General features: G+C 37.3%; 1 protein-coding gene across 1 annotated transcript; it reads right to left on the bottom strand.

Moving 5' to 3' along the window:
• Positions 1–912: 912 nt before the first annotated feature.
• On the bottom strand, positions 913–22,313 carry castor2 (cytosolic arginine sensor for mTORC1 subunit 2). The gene is made up of 9 exons (XM_042499042.1): positions 22,003–22,313; positions 13,053–13,123; positions 10,954–11,147; positions 8,006–8,138; positions 7,327–7,450; positions 6,589–6,699; positions 4,845–4,927; positions 4,270–4,364; positions 913–3,539 (listed from the first exon to the last, which is right to left on the bottom strand). Exons 1-9 carry the CDS (start codon positions 22,113–22,115, stop codon positions 3,477–3,479), a joined length of 987 nt encoding a protein of 328 aa, XP_042354976.1. The 5' UTR covers positions 22,116–22,313; the 3' UTR covers positions 913–3,476.
• Positions 22,314–22,937: the final 624 nt, after the last annotated feature.

Below are 22,937 nucleotides of genomic sequence, written 5' to 3'. Positions count from 1 at the left end.
CTTCTCCTCCTTCATCACCTCCTCCTCCTCCTCCTGTGTGCTGAAGTGAGCTGATGCAGAGAAAAGGTGGCGTGTGGAGGCTACAAGGACCTGACTGTTCTCTGCTTTGTTTACTCAGGTCAAATAATACAGACAACTGATATCCCCGCGGTCCTCCCTGCTGTCGCCCATCAGCTGAGAGGAGGAAGGGAATCACTCGAGATAACGGCAGAAGGACAGGTGTGTGTACTGAGTGTGTTTTTTCATTAAAAATGTCCCTCCCGGGATGATGATCATCCGCAACAAATTTAATAAAAATCTGAATATTACTTTTAGGGCTGTTTGGAAGTTTGAACCAGATAATGCAACAAAAACAAATATCTTTGGTCACCTTAATTACTCGGATTCATCCTCAAGAGAGCATTTATTTAATTTTAAGAACTGAACATTTGTAGTTTCTTTTTCAGTAGGTATATATATATATATATACACACACACGTTGAACTGATGAAGTACTGATGTAACAGACATTGTCAGAGAAAATCTCGGCAACACACTGCTGCTATCAGCACGCCGACATTGTAGATCGATATTTCCCATGAAGAAACACCAGCTGTATTTTTCAGATGCTTATTTTCAAGCATGTGGCTGTCAGAGCTCAGAGAGCTTTTTAAAGTGTCTTTTCGCTCGGAGAAAACAAGCTGCTGTTGAACTGATGAAGTACTGATGTAACAGACATTGTCAGAGAAAATCTCGGCAACATACTGCTGCTGTTTGTACTCGGTGGTTTATTATAAGCACCCGATGACATCCTTCACTCAGAGTTTGTGCAGCGCTTGTTTTTCAGGTTGTGTCCCTGCTACATCTACTATTCTGTTCCCTTATTGTGCATTCAGTGCTCCTCATTAGTGAAGATATTAATACACGGTTCATGTTGTTGCATTTTATTATCTCAAAGATGAGTTTGTGTGTATTTATAGTGTTATTTTCCTGTTTTTTATATGTCAAAATACTCCAAAATTGGACAGACAAATCTGATTTATAGTGATTCTTGAGGCTCTGACGACCACTTTGTGCAGAGATGTCACGAGTTTATTGATTAAAGTACACATTGGGAGCAAATAACAGTGAGAGGACAATCCCTGTTGTTAACTAAAGACAGTAAAAATGACACATTGGTGAAAACTGAACACGCAACAAGCTCCAAAAAAAAAAAAAGCTTGTTTATTTTTTTTTTCACACAAGAAGCTCCAAATGAAAAGCTTTCAACTTTTGTCTTTGAAATGGAATCAGAAGAAATGTCACCTTCTTCCTGTTTTAACACTGATAAATACAGGGTTTCTACTAATCACATCTGATCAGAAGAGAGGTTGTTGTTAGGTGCAAGGTGGCGTGAAAACAAAAGAAAAGAAAGAAAAACATTATCACCAAATGTTTAAGACCAACAGAAATCTCCCCGTCTGGACAGGATCTCTACAGTAAATAGCCCTCCCCCGTTTTCACATCAGTACAGCAGGCCTGTGGGGGTGGGACCTGCGTTAAAGTGCAGACTGGGGCCGGGGAGGGGCAGCTTCAACACCGTGATGGACACCAGGGCTCCTTCCCTGTGTGAACCATAGCTTATGTTTATGTCATTATTTTTATATTACATTGTCAAAGTGGCTCAGTAATTTATTACTACTGTAGATGCAAACATTTTCATCATTGCATTTTTTTAGCAGGACTTATTGCGGCTTCACACTGTGAGCAACGTGACCGTCAAGTCATCGAAACCGACCAGAAAATGCAACCATTTCATATTTACAGTAAAGCTTGTTGGAGGAGTGTTTAGAGTATGTAACTCTCCATAACACTACAAAAAGTTGATTTGACTTGTCTGTTCAGATTTAACAAAAGAGACATATGCATTAATTATACCCCTTTTCCACCAAAATTAGTTTTTTAAACATGGGAAAACCCACTAAATAGGCTATAGACTATTTTCTTATTGCCAGTAGACAAGAGCTGTGTACACGGCTCTGCAGCAGAACAGTATGTTTTCTGTGAATGTGTGTATGTGTTTTTTGTTTATTTTTACTGGTGTGTCACATTCGACATCAAAAACAGGCCAGAAAACAGGTTAGCAAACAGTAGAAAGCAGCATGGAGGTCAGTGAAAATGTGGTGGTTACTTCTTTTTTTTTTGTATCTCTTGCTTAGTTTGTGCACTAATGTAAATGGAAGCCTATTATATTTTCAAATATGATGATGTTTTTAATATGGTGTCTAGATATGATGCTAAATTCTGAAATTTATCCTAGACGACATTTTGTATTGGACATGAATTGTTACTAAATGTCTGCTTTTTATTTAAAAAATATTAACTTTTTTAAATTGTTGTAATAGTAGTTGTTTTGCTGTGTAATGAAAAAATGTCGCTGTATCTATGACTGGCAACAGGTGTTATCACAATGACAAAGTTAACATGCTAATGTGCAGCAGTTTATGTTTACTGTGTTCACTTTAGTGGTATACTAAATTATTACTAAACACAAAGCTGAGCTGAGACTGATCAGAATCTCATTAGTTTCTAAAGTATTTTTTTTTAATAACCACAGTAATGGACAAGTTCAAATTTTGGCCTGACTCTGAAGCGCAACTCTGAAACCATTAATTTACACTACATAAATTGTCCTGCCAGCCAAATAATCTATTAATATAAATGTTGTATAAGTACATAAAATCTGCCCCTTTCAAACGACCATCGACCAGGTTGCTCACAGTGTGACTGCATGTAACTTTTTAAAACACAAAAACGATCATTTCCTCATCGAGATCATGGATTCACTTCATGTTCCACCAAATCAAGCATCTAAATTTAACAACGGACTGTCAGATCATTGCTCTAAATGAAAGATGTTCAACAGCTACTCGAAGCAAAACAAAAAACAAAACCTTATTACTCAACCAAGTGCTGCGTCACACCGCCAGCTGTCTCAAAGAATTGTCTCCTACAATTGCACACAAGTATAGTATTTTGACAAAGGCATCAGTTTAGGCATTCAAACATCTTGGCACTGAGAAATGACCTGTGGAAATGAATGGAGAGCTTATAATATATATTTCGTTTTTGAGAGTACATTCGTCATCCTTCCGCAAGAGGAATTATGTAACTAATACAGTATGGTGCTCGTGGGGGTCAGGGAGTGGGAAGAAGCAGCTTTAGAGAGGAAAAGAAACATATTCAGTCTGGTAAACTAAAGCAACAACTACCAGAGCAGGCAGTGGAGGGCCTCGAGTGTCGGGGGAAGGAAGGGGGCAAAGAAAATGATCGAGTAACACAGGCATCCCTAACACACCGTCACACTCCCCCCCTCCCCGGTACGCCACCCACGCTTCGTGGTTAGATCCCTTCCTTTCAGAGCCGATCCACAGTAGTTCGCTAAAATAAGCTCTTGGCACTTTTTGGACATGATAAACGTTTGAACGAAATGACTTTGAAAACGGTCATCGGTTTCTTCACTGTGCCGTGCTCTTGGTCCGCAGAGCTCCGATCACACTTTGGATGTTTTCTTCGGGAACCTGGAAGATACGAACGAGGTTTTCTGACAATCTGACAGCAGCGTATGACTCTAGGCCTCTTGAGTGAAAGTAGGCAAAGGCAGCGAAGACTTTTTTTCAGTTACTTGCAGGTTGGTGAAAACATAGACAACAATTTTATCTTGTTTTTGTCTCATTTCGAATCTTTGGTCTGAAATCGGCTCAACAAGCAAACTTGCAATCGATTATCTGATGGGACGTTGTGGAAACTTAAATATGCATTGGCTTGTTGTTAGAAAAATATGGGGCACCACTGTAACTTTTATAACTTGATTACTTCATGATTTAGCTCAATAGTTTTTCTAAATCGGTGCAGTAGAGAATCAGAATCTGCTGCCTTTGCATACTTCCACTCTCGTAAAGCTCAGCATGAAATCAAATGTCTCCAATTAAGTGATTATTCATTTTGTCTGCAAAACACTTGACGTGACATCCTTTAAATGTCCTGTTTGATCCGTCCAACAGTCCAAAATCCCAAAACATTAAATCTATCGTAACATAACAACAAAATCAGCTAATTCTAATATTTAAGAGTCTGAAACCTTCAAATATATGGTGTTTTGGCTTGAAAAATGATTCACATTTGGGATCAAAATAAGTATTTCCTGTTAATCAGCTATCAGATGAAATAACCTTCTCTTGTAGGTCTACAGCACATACACAACGTTTTGACTACAAAGCTTTGTGGTACATAGTGAGGTTCCCGTCTTACCAGGGCGTGGTCAAACTTGAAGGTACTAATGTAGTAAGCTGGAATGTCAGCCGTTGCCAAGGGTTCTGATATTTGAGCCACGATGCCGCACTCATCTGCAGAAAAAAAAAATCACACTGTGCATCATCATTTAAATGCGTGTTGAAGAAGCACAGCAGCGGTTCCCAATCTGAGCTCCACTTTATTAACACCACTCGTCTGATTTTCAGTGTTATTTAACACTATTAACTGAAAAACAGGGCGTTGTCATCATCTTTCTTGTGTTGGCTGCTTGTTTGGATCACGAAGACAGGCAGCACCAACAACACCAGGCGAACAGATTTCTCGACAGATGTTTTAAGATCATCTCTGATCCTGACAGCTGAAGAAATTGTTTTAATTTGTTGTTGACTGCTGCTGAGAGATGCAGTCATTGTAGGGTGTGAAATTCTCTGAAAAACAGGCGGTTTGAGAGGCTGCGCTTATATATAATTTGAGCACATCTTTGTGAGCGTTCACTGTAATACTGGTACTAATAATTTAACTATCATATTGGGTAGACACGCCAAACTGGCCTTTTAGCAATTAAAACTCACCAAATCCTAAAGGTTGTCCCCCGATGCGAACCATTTTCCAAAGCTCACCAGAAGCACTGGTGAAGAGGACGTTGTTTGGAAACCTTGAAGAAAACAAAGTGCAAAAAACATTCAGATGAGAGTTCAATATAAATGTTAAATTTGAATGTAATAGTATGTAGCGTAAATATCACAGTTTGGTTTATGGGGCAGAATATATCTTGAGCTTGTTCAACAAGTTGTGATGTTAACACAGTGAATGGATAACCATGGCATTTTATTGATTAATACACAGACGGGGTGTTATTATATAACCTACTAGAATCACCTTCAGCCACGAAAATGCAATCAGTTCGTTCTTGAGTCCAAGTGGACGTTTGTGCCACATTTGCATCATAATTGCATGTATTGACAGTAATCAAACAACTGCTTGGCCAATTTAGACATCATTGTGGTGGTTTTGGGGGTTATTGAGAACACTGAATCCATTTCTGGTAGTTTCCAAATTCAGAATGGATTATTTAAACCAGAAGTCTACATATTTAAACTGCAGTTAGGCTTATTTTTTATTAATTTAAATTCAACTAAGATGTTTAAGAGGTGCTGGATTTACTGAATTAGACAGTTAACTTTACTCTATCTGCTTTATGTTTTGAAATAACTTCAAATAAGTTTTAAACTGTACCATGTTTATAAAGACATGAATAGAATAATTGTATTTTTTAGACCATTACTGTCAAACTGACAATGCATTTGTGTAAATGCTGCAAACTATGCAAATTGCCCAGCATATGCAAGTTAGCATCCCAACTTTTCTTGATGTTGGGGACCCATATTTTACCTTCGGACTCTAAAACTTTGGGGTACTCAACATTTCGGGGTTCACAATAGGGGCTCTGTAGACTGGCAAAAAGACTATACTTAACAGAGCAGATCTATTTGCTTCCGTAAATGAAAGAATAATTTAGGTTGGACTTTAATTCTAAACTTTTAACATGTTAAATTATCTATTTTACATACATTTCTGAGCGCCTCACTTTCCTTTAAAGCATTTCTTTGTTTTGCTCTAGTTAACAATTGTCAGACACCTGGCACAGTGAGCGGATCCTGTGTGCAGCTGCAGCAGGAGAAGCTAACTATTAACCATTCAGGTGGACATCAGCAGGTGAGCTATGTTACCGCTGTTCAGCCGGCCGTACTGAATGAGAGAGCCATTGTAAAGTGGCGTAAAATGGGTGACCTATTCCTTTAAGGCAGCACATTAGGTCTTACATAAACGTGGGGACGAGGCTGACCTACATGCTGCAGGAGCAAAATATAAACTTTAAGAAACATAATAAAAGTTGGGTCCAATTATTATTTTACCTCCGCATGGCTTAAAGACATTGCCGACCCATATAAAGGACACCTCATTTATGAATGGACGATCTATGATCAGACGTAATAGAGGAGCCACCACATGGGATCTGCAGCTGCTCAGGTTTCTTTATGGCCTTTCTGCTTAATTAGAGAGTATTCTGTGAGAACGAGGGGGACGCAGCGGAGAATAAATGAGTCAGACTGAAACCCACTGTGACTTAAGTACATTGTATATGCTCAACTGCTCTGCTATTGCTTAGCAACAAACTAATCGCCCCCTCAAACAACAATCATAAATTCCTTCCCCCTGCGTAGACATAACGTCCCAGTGTGACTGACTAAAAGAAAACAACATCTTGGGCTTAATTTCGCAGCAGGAATAAAAATAATTGTTTGTTTTTTCCACCTTTGAGTTGTCTGTTCGTCCATGACCAGTGAGATGTAGCCCTCGATCAGGGAGAAGGAGAAGAAGCGGATGTGGTTGGAGTCCTCGCCAGATGCTCCGGCCTCCTTCGGCCTGGACACAGAGGGACACATCACTTAACGTGGTCGAACCGGTGACGCAGAAATCACATTCAGGTGATCTCACACCTTTAATGACCTCACACTTACAGTCATGTCCAGTTAGCTTTCACACATTTTCATTTGTGTGACTTTAAAACCAGCTGAGGCGTCGACAGGTAATGATGGAAATGTCTTTTATCCTGTTGTAACACTGAAAATGATCAGTTTGTGTGTAAGGTTTATGTATTTTGCATCATGGCAGGGAGAATTAATTTGTGTGTGATGGAGTTACAAAATCAGCAAGTTCTGTTTTGTTAACATGTTTAAGAATATGCAAATGTGACTGATTAATGTGATTAACAAATATTGGTAATTGTGATAAATGGAGCTCTGTTGAAAGCTTTAAGTAAAGTCAGAGAGAAACATTTATTCTGAATGCTCCAAATGGCATTTTGTGAATCCTGCCAACTAATCATTCTTTGTTTACACACTTTATTTATCTAAGGGAATCAGTTTCCTAAATTTTACTAAGAAGCCACAACTGTTCAGTTAAGCCGGATTTACCAGATTTACTTGCATTGCCAACTCTTAAAAAGCGATAGTTAATTTCACTTGTCACAAAATCTTTTTGCTTTCTTACCCTCCGGAGTAAAACATGACGTCCATGAGCAGGGTGGCTACAGAGGGCAGTGTGTCCGGGTCCAGGCTGGTCACACAGAACATGTTGCTGGGACTAGATAAGGGGTGAATGATGGGACGGGGCACTGGGGAAAAAAAAACAAAAAACAACAACAACAGTTTGATTATTTTTAATATTTATTTTTAATTATTAATTATTGAAGAGGGATCAGAGACAGAATATAGCCAAGAAGCAATTTAATAAAACATCTATATGGCAATAATGACCCTTAAATCTCATCACATTTTTGGAAACGTCTATGTCCAAGATAAAGAATGACCATTTAGGCTAAACCTCTAAACGAATATGTACAAGAAGTCTTAAAGTTGAGATAGTTTTGTCAAACTGCTTCCAGGGAAACATCATTCTCATATTGATATTTGTAAAATACGTTTAGTAAAATCTCTCAGCATGCATTATGATGTTTAAAAGACATAAACAAACTGCAGATATGTGTCGAGCAAAATGAGTCCAACAAACCTTTAACAACATTGTTTAATATGCATTTTTAATATGTTTTTTATCTGTGCAGCCTGTTTGTGTTGCTGTTAACTGCGGCCACTTTCTGCATGTCATCATTCTTAAACAGCTCGCTTCTGTAGAAAAATATTCATATTAATGTTTGTTTTTTTACTCTTACCAAGTTTAGGCTTTACGAAGCCATTGGTGACTCCCAGATCGTGAACAGCAACAGTCTCTCCGTTGACCACCCGAAGCAAAGTGAATTCGGAAGACAGCGTGTGCATGACCATCGGCAGGTCTCGCTCTCGAACCTGGGGACAAAAAAAAAAGAATGAGGTGAGCTAAAGAAGCGACTCACGTCTAAGGTAGATAACACACTGAAAAATCCTCATACTACTTCAGAAGATCCAAACTATCCCTTTAGGGTTAATCTTTGCGGGACAATAAACATCGATTGCTAAATTAATGGAAATTAAGTCATTAGTTTTTCAGACATCTTGTCTTAGAGAAAGACGTTGGTCAATGGAAAAGTTTGAAATATAATTTTATGTAGGGCATGTAGATACATTAATAGATTTTCAGTGATTTTTTTCCATCAAAAAACATAAAACATCAAAATTGTGTTTGCATGGCTTTGTATGCCATCAAATAACAGGAAAAAAATCCACTTTTTTGGCTGGGGTGGATCTTAGTTTTATTTTATTTTTATTTTATTGATGTTTTTAACATGGACATTTGAACAAAATAGTTTTAACACATAATCAAAAGACAGAAACAAACAAACACAACAAAGGAAGTGTCTTCACAGTAAAAATTACAGTTAATCTACCAATTCATTACAGCAGGTGCCGGTATCACATTAGTCAGACATTCCCGACATTAGTAGCAAACATTTATATTAGTTTAAGAGTTACTGTAAATTGCTTCGGCACAATATATACTATAAAGATGTTTTTCATTTGCTGTCATGAAAACCAGTTTCTAAACTAGAGGAAATAATGGAGCTGTATATTTTAATAGAACAATAAGCTCTTTTTTTGATACAAAGATGAACTTTGGTGAAAGAAAGAGTGCTTGCTTTCTTTACTGTGGGTGACAGCTATTACATCAGTTGAATTTTGTGTGTGTGTGTGTGTGTGAGAGAGAATCTGGTGTGTAGCTGGTTACCTCAGTCGGGATACTCATAGCTCGGTCTAAATGAGTGTATTGAACATTTGGGTCGGGTTTTACTGCTTTATTGCAACACAAAAGATCCTAACAGTGAAAGAAACACACACACACACACACACACACACACACACACACACACACACACACACACACACACACACACACACACACACACACACACACACACACACACACACACACACACACACACACACAGCCTAAGCTGGTCTGTCTTTTGGTCTGCTCAGAGATCCAGTAATGCAATCCGACACAGCGTGAGACAAGGACAGAGAGAGATGATGTTTGTTGGGTGTGGGCGACAGGGTGAACACAGCATGGTTTCTTTTTTTTTGCCTCTTTTGATCTGATATACCAATAATTAGGATTGTGGGCAGGAGCAGCCAGTATGGAGACAGGAAACAGGCCCGAGTATGATACCTGGAATTCCAGCAAGAGGCTGAGCCGCTGATCCACATTATGTAACAGATTTTCAACATCGACGCAGGTTTTTTTTTCTTTCATTTTCATAAACATGCCAGAGCTGTTCAGCAGACCTTGTTTTTCCACTAAAGAAGGCAATAAAAAAACATTCCCTGTGGCCAGAAAGGCTTTGGTATGAGAGAGGATTTCTTCCTAAATCAAAAGGAAGTGGGCCTATGAGAGGTACAACATATCCTAGGTTATTGCTTTTTCATGTCGTGCACTGGGGATGCAGACAATTGTGTTGCCAGTGGTTGCATAATAGACAAATAATGCATCTCTTGAAGCATCAAATCCTCATCAATAATGATCTTTTAAACATGTATGATCAGCTTAAGTATTGCATCTAAAGGCAAGTGGAAGTTCAGATCAAATGCATCCAAGTTTTTTTTGTTGTCAACTTTTTAATTTTTTAACATTGAGAACAAATAACAAACACATAAATACACAACAATAGCCCCCCAGCCCTGCCGGCACCCCAATAACGTTATAATAGGCCTTAGAGAATCTACTGAAGAAGAAAATAAAGAAATTATAAGAGAAAAAAAGAAATGCATCCAAGTTTATACTGTTAATGTTAAGGTTGTAATGTCTGAGCTATTTGTTATTTAACTTTTTTTTTCGGAATAACTGATCATTTGTCTCTTGTTAAGTACCAAATACATGTCAAAAAATTAGTGTATGAGTATTGTAACATCAAAATCCCAGTCTTTTGTGGACTTTATCTGCCACGATTCTTTCATTTGTCTATTTTGTATATTTCTATTTATATTGAAGCTGCTACATCTGACAGTTGCCGCCAAACTAAATTTTGTTGTGAAGTAATATACAATGACAACAAAAGATCTATGACAACGTTTCTGTTGACAGAATCCCATCAGTTGTTGACACAAGGCATTTTATTGTGAAACATTTGCAGGACCGTGTTGTTGACAATGCAGGAGCTTGCACGACTATAAAAATCAGCAGAATATGTTCTTATGAATGTGGAAATACAGTACTCATAGCAGCAGGCAGCTCTGCAAAAGCATCTCAGCAAAAACGCTGCCAGCGTGAACACCCTGAATGTAAAACACGCTGCAGTTCGGCGAGGTTGCCGTCATGTGTTGCTCATGCATGCAGTGTATTCCAATCCAGGCGAAACCTCTCGTTTACAGGGACTTTAAATTAAATCTGGGCTAAAAATCTGTCACCAAATAACTGAAGGGTAGAATTTGTCACTATTGAAAAGAGTTTCTGCTATTTTTGTTTGATAGTAATTTAGGCTGTTATTTTTTTCCACTAAGCCTTTGAGCAATTTAAATTCTATAATTGCTGCTCTATATAACAGTTTTCATTGTTAGTGGCAGGGTCTGCAGTTCCTGTGTAGGAATACCTTCACATGCACAAAGGATTCATAGGAAATACCTCGATTTACCAGTGTTACTGTTAAAATAGTACAACAGAAGTATCTTGAATGTTATTATGCACACTCACCAGAATAAAGTCCGTCTGATACGTCGACAGCATGAAAACAGAGATGTTGTGGTCGGCCAGCGGTGCAATAACCGATTTTGCGATTTTGGTGACTCCGATGGGTTGCGAGTTGGAGGCGTTGCCACCCCCTGACACCACATTGAGGGCCAACCATGTGGCGTCAGCAACACTGATGTGCTCCGACTGGGGCAACTCTGGGAAAAGAAAATAGTCAAAAATGGTCAAAAAAAAAAAAAAAAAAAAAAACAGAGAAGAGATTTAAACTGATTTAAGGCTCAATAAAAGTGGCTATGAGGCTTCACACCAGAACCCACAGTGTCAAAAGACTTATTTCTCTTTATAATATATACAGTATATAACAGTAATATATAATACAGTAATATATAATCACTGTTATAATATAACAGTGATTTAACCTGCAGCAACTTCATGAAACTCTTAAAACTTTTTATAGCTCTTTTCTGATAAACACAAGTGATAATATTTAGTAGTAAGTAGTAATATTTTTTTAACTCCAGTTTGGAATAAATAGAAAAGAAACTGGGAAGTTTGGGTGAGCAAAGAGCATGACTAATGATTGTTCCTAATTTTTTATGTGTTCAGGTTCCTGTTTTTCCATCTTTTATAAACATACTTTTTTGTTTTTTATACTGAGTGCTGTTTTATAATCTGAAGTTATACAATATTATTCTCAGACTCCACCCTCCACTCTTCTGTCAGTCACAGGCTGTGTAGCTGCTTTTCTGCCATCTTCCTGAATTCCTGTCTAGACAGTGGTACCGTTCCCTGTTTGGATTTTACATTTTGAAGTCATTTAAAAGAGCTCATTCAGAAAGAGTCAAGGAAATTTGAGATTTGAGTTAAACCTGCTCTTCATCTATATTATTAAGATAATGAGGCAAAAGCAGCACACTGTTCCTCTTACAAAGCATGAGCAATCAAACACACAATCTCTCAGTGCAACATGGTCAGAAATACTTTGTCTGGTATGACCAGTAGCTCATGGTGGCTAATTTTAGCTTATCTTAGACATTACTGAGTCCGTTTGCTGACTCGATGACTCTTCTTGTCTTCTTGAGCTTCTTTTGTCATGTTTGAAATTATGATCATAATACTGATTAAAGCTGTAACGATCTGAAGATTCATCAATGACTTTCTTGAAAGAAAATGTAGTGTTTGTCATTTTCCTCCTCCAAAATCCCCAAATATTAGGATTGAGGATTGACTGCTTTTTTAAAAATTAAATCATATATAAATAATATTTTTGGACTGTCGTAAAAAATAAGCAATTTAAGGACATTGTTCTCCTATTATTTTGATGTTTCACTAACAAAACTATTGGTAGATTAATCATTCATTAAAATAATAATTATTTATAATAGAGTATTTATAATACTGCCTTTTAAATTGCTTGTTGTCTCTTCCCCATGTTTTTGAAAGATATCAAACCAATTTGCTCAGTTTTAAAGGGGTTAAAAAATATCCTTTAATATGCAATAGATTAAGCAGGTTATTCAATAATATAAATATTATGACAAACATTTAATGTATGTGTGCTACAATAAGTTACCGTCAGCGGACTCAACTGTGTACTAACTCTCATACATCATTAGCGCTCAGGCTGAATCATCTCTTATTAAAATCCATAAAATACATACTCTGTCGACATAAAAGGTCAGCATCTTGCCAGTGTTCTCTAGAGGCTTTAAAAATGTTAAAAATCACAACTAAATCATCGCCTGGCTTTAGTTTCACAGTTAAGCTCAACAGAGAACAGGCACCTACACACTCGGAGACAGTCACCAGTCGAAAATACCTGCGCCAGTTATGCAACAAATAGCCTGTAGTCTCCAGGGTAACCAAGGAGGGTCACCCAGGGAAAGGGTGTGTAATGACATGAATTCACTCAATCAGCCAACCACAAAACACGGCGACTGGCAGCTTGGCCTCACATCCATAATGACAAAGTGTGCTCAAACACTGGCAGCCGAAGCTACGCGGTGCCGGTGAGAATCAGAGATTACACAATGTGATCTTTTCCTGCTGCCCGATCTATGGTTGCCACAGCGACTTTAAAGATCCACAAAGAAGAGGCCCACCTTTAAAGCCTTCCTCGTCGACGATTATGGTGTAGTCCTCCGGAGTCTCTGTCAAACTGAAAAACTTGCATCTGAATGGGAGAGGTGGAAAAAGAAAAGACGGATCAGACAATGGATATAGTGCGTGAAAAAATTTAAGAGGAAAAAGAAGCTGGATTAAGCTTCACTACATCAAGTCTGTCGAACGATTACCGTCTCCTTTAGCTCTGCTGCTCCCTGAAGCATTCATAACACACACATCAAACAGTCTGGAGAATTAAGGAGACAGTTTCATATGAAAGTATGCATTAGTGACATGTGCAGGGAGCTACACACGACTGCAGCTGTGCCTGTAAATGTCTTCTTTATCACTTTATATTGAATATGAGGCTCATAACTGAGCTATCAGTGCAGCACAGGGCTGCATATAAAACTCCCCAATACCAACTGCTGTGAGAGGAATCTCAATGATGGAGAGATGTTTTTGAATTCGCAAACGTAAGGCTAAAAACATGACCTAACAACTATAAAATAATATTTTTAGCCATGTAGCTGCATGACTTTGAGGACGGCGGTGTTGTTCTGTCAGGCAGTCTTTAGCTTTGGTCCAGACTGAAATATCTCAACATATGTTTGATGGATTTCTGTGAAATTTGGTACTGATGCTTGTGTTGCCCAGAGGATGAATAATAATGACTTTGGTGATGCCCTCACGTTTTATCTGGATACACCATCAGATCAAAGAATAAGAGGCTGATCAATATTGTTTTTCAGGGCCGATACCGATACTGATACCAATTATTAGCACTTAATGAGACCAATAACCGATATTTGGAACCAATATATATTTACAATAAAAATGAAAATATTTCTGTCGAAATTTAGAATTTGGATATATAACAAACTCCAACACTAAAATTTGTTTAAATTCCATTTAGCAAATGTTTTTATTAAAACTGAAACTTCCAATATCATATACAGCAAGTTCCCAGAAACTTGTTTTCATAAAGTTCAGTGAAAATTTAAAGAATAAAATTAATTAGTAAAGATAGCCCTCTGAGGTTTTACAAAGTAAAAGTTCCTCCCGTGCTAACATTTTCTTTGCATGTATTGCAGACTGCACTCCCTGGTGTTGGTTGGGTGTAATACGCACATTTTTTCATTAATTAATTTTATTAGCGATCATTAAAGATACAGATAATTTGCAAAATGCCAAAGAGCCAAAGATCGGCCCCGATATTCAGCCAGGCAGATAATCTGTTGACCCCTCCTGCAAGCATCTAATGTCTTGTCTGATTTGTAATTTTGTTTACTTTATCAGTTTTTTGTCATTTAAATCAAAATGTTGCTTTTTTTAATTTATTTGCCAACACATGCAAAAACTTCTGCACTCCTGTATGTGTCATCTTATTAAATGTCAATTTGTCAAAATCACCTTTCTCTGGAATATTTTTTTATTATGTTTCTGTCTAAAATCAATATTCAATGCACCAAAAGAAAAAAAGGTTCTGAGATAATGGAGGATATTGTTAAAATCAGCTCGTAATCATCCAGCAGACTTTTTCTTAACCATAAAATGAAAGTGGCACACTGGAAAAACACCATGCACAACACTTCTGTGATAATCACATCTTTACAGGCCAGCTACTGAAAGCTCACACGTCATATTTGGCTGAAAGGTGTGAAAAACAACAGGGGAATAACAGAAAAAACTCAACAATGCTTTCTGTGGGAACGCCAACATTTCCTCTTGGAATAAAATGAGCAGTCGAGTGTCACTTATTTGACTTGCAGTGTGTTTTTGCAGAGCCAGGACATTAGGATGATGAACACTGGAGTGTTTGTCTTGTGACTGAGTTGATAACACTCCTTTAATCATGATCATGACAATATGAACACTATTTAATGACTCGCTTTATTCTGTCATGACAGCTTTCCATGTAAATCAACAAGTGAAACAAAAAATCACTGCAGAGATCGAGCACATGGCCAAGTCTGCATAGTTAGCCTGCACATTCTGTGTGCATATAAGGAACTTCACAGGGAGTCTTTAAATTAGTTTAAACTGCAAAGCACTGCAAACCACCTGCTGCAGAGAAAAAGCACAACTAATGTGTTTGCAAAAACTAAAACACAAAATGTACTGCACCAGTTCATCTATTATTTTGTAAGTTGTTGATGTAAGTTAATGTGTTGAATATCTCTCAAGTGTTGTCATAATTAGGACATATCAATAAAATTTTTTGAAATAAAGTCATTTTAAATTGATTTTTGTGTACTTTTACTTTTGTATTATTACTTATTTAAAAAAATAAAATGTAATTAAATAATACTACATTTATTATTATTAAAGTTAAATAATGAAAATATAAATAAAGAAGAACTGCAACTTCAAAAAAGTTATTTTTCTTTTACTGATGCTTTTTTTTTAAATCATTTTTTAAAGTGATTTTTGTATACGTTTAATATTATTACTTACTTAAATAAAATAAAACATAAATAATATTAAATGTATCATTATTAAAATGTAATGATAAAAACATAATTAATAAAAAAAACTATGATTTCAAAAGAAGTTATTTTGCGTCTACTTATTTATTTCTTTATTTTTACGTCTAAGCTATTGTGCTTTGCTAAATTTTCAGGTAAATTATCTGCAGTCTTTTGCGTCTACCTGTATGTATCACTGGCATGCAAAAGGCACATTTCCACTTCATGGCTCTACTCTACTCTACTGTACTCTACTCGCTTTGGTATCGGGTACTTTTCTGGGGGACATTTTCCATTAGAAGATAGTACCGCCTCAGTGTAGCTGGTCGTTATAGCGACGCGGTGCGACACTGTCGTGATGTCAGTGTCGCGGCGACACACGTCACATTTCATGACGTGTATGGCAGCGCGCGGTAAATAACAGGGTCACTGCCAAAAAGATTTTACTAATACCACTGTAAGCAGTTAACAAATGTAAAGGATGGAAAACCAAAAAAGGCGAGTAGAAAAGAGTAGAGCCGGCACCATGTAGTGAAACGCCACAAAGGTGACCCAAATCAAACGCACCCACGTTTTTGCGTGCCCAGGTGCATGCCGGATGTAGCCACCGCGCCAATGCTAACAGGCTCGCGGTACATCCTCCTCTACATTTAACGTTTCTCGGTAACTTTCGGACTTTCTGCTCGACCTAATTTAAAAACTTTGAGGACCGCAGTGGGACAGAGAGGCTCAGTGGACTGGTTATACTGGGAAACAGAGAAGCTGGACCCAGGACACACTTTAGAAGACTTTCGCGGGGCTAAAGACTGACAGAGCCTGCAGACAGGTGAGTACAACAAACTGTGTTTCAGGAGGAGGGCGGCGCCATAGGTGTGTACGTTTTTGCTGTAATTTGTGTGTTTGTGAGTGCAGCTGCTGTGGAGTTACAGTTTGTGTTTTCTGCTTTGGTGATGTTTTCTTCTGCTGTTGATAGAAGAGGCGGGATGTTGAATTTCTGCTGCTGAGTCATGCTTTTGCACCCGCCATCGTGTCCGGTTGTGTATTGTCGGTTATTTTTGTTTAATTGCAGGAGTTTTGCCTCCTTCGTGGTTGTGTAGTTGATAGTTTTCTGCACAGGTTGCAGAGGCTATGGTTGGTTTAGTCACAAGGCCTCTGGTGTAATGAGTCTATGTTATGCTTATGCACTTCGTTATGTTGCCATATTTGATAGGTATATCATATAACCTCAGCGTTAAATTGTGACATTATTTGCTCAATTTTTGATGTTTTACAGATGGTTGATATACTAAAAAGCATTTTTGGGTGCAGTGAATTAGGGCTGCACGATATGAAAAAAAACCAACGCATTTTCGTGGGTATTGAGTCGCAGTTTTAATGGGCATGTTTTTGTTTTTTTTTACTGAAAAAAATATTTTAAAAAAGATAAAGACCTTTTTTCTGGGGTCTGTACCAAACGAGCATTTTTCCTAATTACTGGAATATGATTTGCAGGCTGGAGCATCTCACTAGCATTACAATGCTTCATTTTTAATGGTATGTTGTGACACATCTTACCTTTTATCAAAAAAAAGCAGCAACTGCGATTTGGATAGTGCACTTAACCCTACTGCAATTTTGGATATATTTGGTGCAGCACTCGGTAAAACTGAGATTTCTAATAATGTCAAAAAATGTGATAAGTCACATCCAAATATGACATCCAATACCAGATATGAAAAAGCATTCTTCTACGCTGCATACTACCAATAGGTTAAGTCCATATTCACATATACAGGACACAAATAGGCTGTGCAAGTGACAAACATATTGTGCAGTAAATGTGGATACAGTCCAGAACCAGTTCTTTGAATAAAAATCAACTGTAACTGGACCTCACATGCACGTCAAACTATTTTTCAAACTATCTTTGGCATTCTCGTTGCTTCTCATCAAAGTATTCACAATTGATATCAGAGTTCTGTGATGATAAGCCTGTAACAGTAGAGTGAGACTGTTTGCTCATGTAACGTGCAGCCAGTGACAAGTTGGCTGAAAGGCAAAACCACACTTATCATGTGTTCACTTCCTCACTGACATCGACACAGTGAGTTCTGCCTCTCCTGCTCCAGACTCTAAAAAATGTGGTTGCAACGAATGTCAATTAAACGCCCAATATGTTTGAGGCTTCTGCAGCGGCCCAGGCTCGAGTCCGACCTGTGGCCCTTTGCTGCGTGTCATTCTCCCCTCTCTCTCCCACCAGTCCTGTCTCTCTCTAACTGGCCTATGAATAACGGGAAAATGCCTTAAAAAACAGAATAAAAAAGAGAACCTGATAGAAACTGTTCAGATTAATGCATCAACAGATTATTGCAAATAAGCCAGTGGCAGCTGTCAGCCAATACGTAACAAAAAACTGCAGTACAGAAATGCTTAAGATATGTTTGGGGTATTATTATTATCAGTACTTTTTAAATTATTAGTATTTAGTACCGGCAGATAATATGCACAACACACATGCCAGCATGATGACATGACAATATACTCTCCCAAAATAGAAAAAATGTTGGATAATTTAAAAAAATGCAATGTAAATAACGTGAAAAACATAACATTTATTGGATTCAGTGATTCAAATAATTAAGTTGATAGTACTGGTTCACTTAGAAACTGAAATACACACATGGTAGCTTGAACGTAGTTTGATTCTGTCCCACTTTTCACTGAAGCAAATTTCTCCTATTTCATGTTGTTTGTTGCCGCTTTGCAATGATTTTTAGCAGTTGTTTTTTCCATAAGAAATTAACTTCTTACAATATTTCTCATGAGACTTAGTTTCAGATTTGAATGAATTAATTTGATAATAACCAAATCTAATGGACCTTATGTGATGCCTGTGATGTGTTTATGCAGCCTTAAAAAATGGACAATGTCTGATAAAATGGTTGTTGGAATTTTCTGACTATCAATAATAGGATCAGTCTTGAAAATCTAGTTCGGGTCACGCTGTACATTATTATGTTAATAAATGTGTCATGTAGTGTCATAAAGTTATGTCAGTACTTTTTAAAGTGATGGTGTGCAGTTTTTTATGTTGTATGCAGTCCAGTGTGCCTGAAATAAATAAAGACCTAAAGAATTAATCTTTAGGGAAAAAGAGCAGAGGCGCTCTTTTACACAATAAATGCCCTGAGTAATTTTTGAGCATGGCTATTGTTAAGGCCAGAATTCACTGTATGAATTGATTGTGGGACAAAGATTGTTGGACTCTATGTTAAGACATGAACGGCTTTGGACATTTGGACACAGCTGTATGACTGAGTTGGCTGTTTGAGGGTTAAAACACAGAGAACAGACCATACAGCAGTTTATTCATCAGGTTTGGGTTTGATTACCTTGTATGATGGACTTTGGCTGATGTGAGGCATTCATGTTTGTTTGGTTTTTGGGCACTTCCGTATTATTGAACAACAAGGTGATTTATCAGAGCTTTCAGAGAGGTTTCCAAGGCTTAAGTACGACTTAGATGTTGGTATTAACACTATTCACACGCCTGAAACTGAAAAATATGGCGACTAAGATATCACATGCATGAACCATCTCTGCAGACCTATTTTCTGTGGGAGACCCTGCAAGTGTGAATAAAAAATACCATATTAAAGAGCTATTGTGCTTATGTTTGTTTACCCCAAACCTGGGAGGGGAGGGCAATGAGCAACTTAAACTAGAAAAGGCCCAAAAATTTGGAAAAGTACAAGAAAAATAAGACTCAACCCCACCACCACCAAAAAAGTAGAGCAAAGTAAAAATTAAAGTTAAAAAAAATAAAAAAAATTTTCTTCGTTCTGCAACATTATTTTAAATATATTTTTTGAGAATATCTCATATTCCCCCTCACCTAATTTTCAGATCATTTCCTGGCCCCCTTTGACTATTTTTTTGGTCTGTGGGACATTTTTTGTCAAGTTGCTTATGTTTTTCCTGGTTTATTTATTTATTTTAAAAGAAACCAGACCAATTTTCTCATGATTCAGAGGTCTAAATAACTAGGAAAGGCGTTTGAATGCAGCACAAGTAAACTGATATTGATCTAGGCGTTAAAGGGTTAAGCTAATGTAACAACATGTAGCTCTGTAGCTTCTCTAAATGGACTTGTGCAATAGTTGTGGCAGCTGTGGCTTTTTTTTCCACCAGCAAAACAAATTGGTTCACACTTCAAAAGGTGGTGGGCAAAGCTGGGAAATCACAGAGAGCTTATGTGTTGATTAAACAGCTATTTTCTATACAGGAAATGCTGCAAACTACTTTCAAAAGCAACTGGATGGTGTAGTTTGATTGGAATAAAAAAAGGACTCTGACTTTATATGCAAATCCTGATGTGTGTATAATCAAAGGGCCAGCATATCCAATCAGGAGGAACTGACAGTGATGAGATTATGTTTTTGAGTTTAGAAATTTAACAGTTAATTGATTAATTACTTAGTTGGGATTTTGATAGTCAATTAGTTTTCTTTTTTAAGCAAAACCACAAAACATTCTCTAACTCCAGATTGTCCAATGTGTGGATTTGCTGCTGTTCACTTGTTTCTAAACATCGTTACCTAATTATATTTAGGTTTTTGGACTTTTGGTTGGACAAAAAAGACATTTGAAGACTTGGAATAAATTTGTGATGTACATTTTCCTCTGTTTTTGGATACTTGATGTTGACAGATCAATTGATAATGAAAATATTGGTTAGTGGTGTCAAAAATAACTATTTATACTAGAGGAGTGAGAAAATATCGATACACTTGAAAAAAAGAATCGTGCAAGCACCTTTATTTTATTCTATTTTTACTACAAAAAAAATTCTGCTATGATGATTGAGGTTACCGGGACTGTGATAATATAATTATAAATACTGAAGCCACTGATGGCATAAAAAAAAAACCCAAAAACAAACCTCCGGACATTTACCCCAGAGCAGTGTTTGTTTCTGTGCAACCAAAAGTCATTTGAGTTGTTTAATAACATAGTTTGCTAGTAGCATGCTAAATTTTTCTTACGATGATACATGACGTTGGTAACAACTGTACTAATTTTCAACCAAACCATGATTTCTTTTCCTAAATGTAACTGCTAACTGTAGCTGCCTAAACGTAAGGCAGTAAACCTAAAAATGAAGTGTTAAACCTATAAGTTTATTTTGAAAAAGACAGTATGCATGTAACCAGCAGAAACTGCAATTCCAGTGAACACGGAGGTGTATTTTGAAAAGATGTAATGAATTTAACAGCCGTAAATTGACACGCTGTCCCTAAACATCCAAAACTGACTCATGGTACTTGGTGCGTCATATTTTAACATGTAGATCCACTGACAAAGTGAAAGTATTTTACGAGTTGGGATGAGATTCTGTTTGTCATATTCTTGCCAATACATGTCTCTAATTGATGCATGCTAATTCTGAATATTTGAAACAGTTTCAATAGTCATTTACTGCAGTATTGTTACACCACTACTAGCTGCACTGTCTCGCTCTTTCTTATTCTTACTGAAGTCATTCTGGTCTTCTCTTTGTATAACCCAGAAAAGAAAAGTTATCATTACTACCTTGTTTTATTTATCTTTTAAAGGTAACATTTTATGTCCATAATGTCATTTTTTCCACGTGGTAGCACACATCAATATTTTTCAATGTACTGTGTTGAAGTTAAAAAATTCCAGTATCAATGCAACACTAGTTGCAGGCCTGTTACATTAAAATCCACTGAGTAATTAAAGTTACATCAGGTAATAAGTAATCTGCACGGACTGTGTTTGATCAGAAACTTCTATGAACAGAGGGAGCTGTGATTAGTTTAGCTCACTGCCACAGTGCTGACCAAATTTGCCTTTTGTACAGTAAGGGACGCCAGTGTGTCTGTAAAGTGAACTAATTTGCAAAGGCTATCATTAATATTAATATATGGTGGTAATAAAAGCTGCACAACAGAGTTTATGACAAGTGTGCAGGCCTGTTTTCATGTCACTGCAAGGGCTATTTCATCAAAGTTTCCTCAGGCCACTTCACAGGACAGGAAATACAGTAAATGCCCTCTGCTGCTTGGTGAAGTTTGGTTGAAAACATGTTATAAATGCCCGGAGAGAAGGAAAAACAGCCTGCACACACACATGCACACACAGACACACACACACCCCCGCTGGCGTCGACCCAGCTACAGATGGCACAAAGCTACAAAATGACACTACAGAACAAGGATAGGCCTGGAAACTGGTGGCAGAGACCAAACACACAAAATAACACGTAAAACTGCGTTGTGGAGCATTAACACAACTACAGGGCACACATTAACACCGCTGCCTTTTCACACGAGCATACAAGTGCACGCAGCCGCCGGCATTAGTTTGCTATAATGTTAACAACAGCTACAGTAAACACGTACAGCACCGTGGAGCATGTCAAAAACACAAATCACACTGTAATCTTCACGTTAGCTGTCGCGCTGAAGAAGTTACGTACCTTGTTTTGGAGGCCAAGAAAGCGAGTTTTATTAATCCGTGAGTGCAAATCTGGATCCCCTCTTTTTCTATACTCGCCACTTTCAAGCTGTGCTCTAAAATATGAAGCTCCATCTTTTACGTCTTCTCATTTGAAGGAGCGACTAAAATGTTAAAAAAAAACCCTAAAATACTTTCAAATAAGATGCATAAATAAATAAATACACACACACGGCAGGCTACAGGCGTATTAAATAGAGAAAGAAAGAGCGAGGCAGGGTGGAATAAAGAAAGCAAAGAGGTAAAAAACGGACCTGCTGTCAAAACCTGCAACGGGACCGAGCACACTTCCGGTCACAGCTTTTCAGAATAAAAGACTATAACACAAGCTAAGAGCACTGAAGGAAAGAGCTGTAGTTAAACCAATAGTATAATATTTTGGGTTTAATTGTTTCCTGGTAGAGAGTTAGACACCACTGTAATTTCTGTAAGCTAAATGTTAGGGATGCACAATATTGGATTTTTTGGCCAATATATAATAACTAGGGCAGGGCAATAAATAAAGATATTATATTGTGTTAAGATATTAGACAATACATCATTTGAAATAGTGGATATTTTTTTATTGTGATATGGAATCAATGGTGTGCCCCCCCCCTCCTGATTTTAAAGGTTGTATTACAGTAAAGTGATGTACATTTCTGTACTTATTAATCAGTTCTACTTGTTTTTATACTTACCTTTACCCACTTAGTCATTATACTTCATAACTAATGGTTATTGATCAAAAATGGAATTGTGTCAATATTTTTTCAAAGTACCAATTGCCATTCCTACAATATTGTCACATCAAAAAGGGAATTTGGTAAAATAAAAAATTGTAATGTTCGATTTAGTCTCCCAGTTCTAGCATTAATTAATTTCTTTTGAGGAGATTTAAAAATATCGAGATATATA

The sequence above is a fragment of the Plectropomus leopardus genome, chromosome 13 (genome assembly GCF_008729295.1).
Source record: "Plectropomus leopardus isolate mb chromosome 13, YSFRI_Pleo_2.0, whole genome shotgun sequence".
Taxonomy (NCBI): domain Eukaryota; kingdom Metazoa; phylum Chordata; class Actinopteri; order Perciformes; family Serranidae; genus Plectropomus; species Plectropomus leopardus.
Note: the sequence above shows the minus strand (reverse complement) of the source record. Positions and strands in the feature narration are given on the sequence as shown.

Excerpts from the sequence above, each read along its gene's own strand:
- castor2 (XM_042499042.1), bottom strand. The coding sequence starts at position 22,115 with ATGGAGCTTCATATTTTAGAGCACAGCTTGAAAGTGGCGAGTATAGAA. Across the intron at positions 11,148-13,052 it reads CGACGAGGAAGGCTTTAAAG|AGTTGCCCCAGTCGGAGCAC; the intron begins GTGGGCCTCTTC and ends TTCTTTTCCCAG. Across the intron at positions 6,700-7,326 it reads GTCATGTTTTACTCCGGAGG|GCCGAAGGAGGCCGGAGCAT; the intron begins GTAAGAAAGCAA and ends CTCTGTGTCCAG.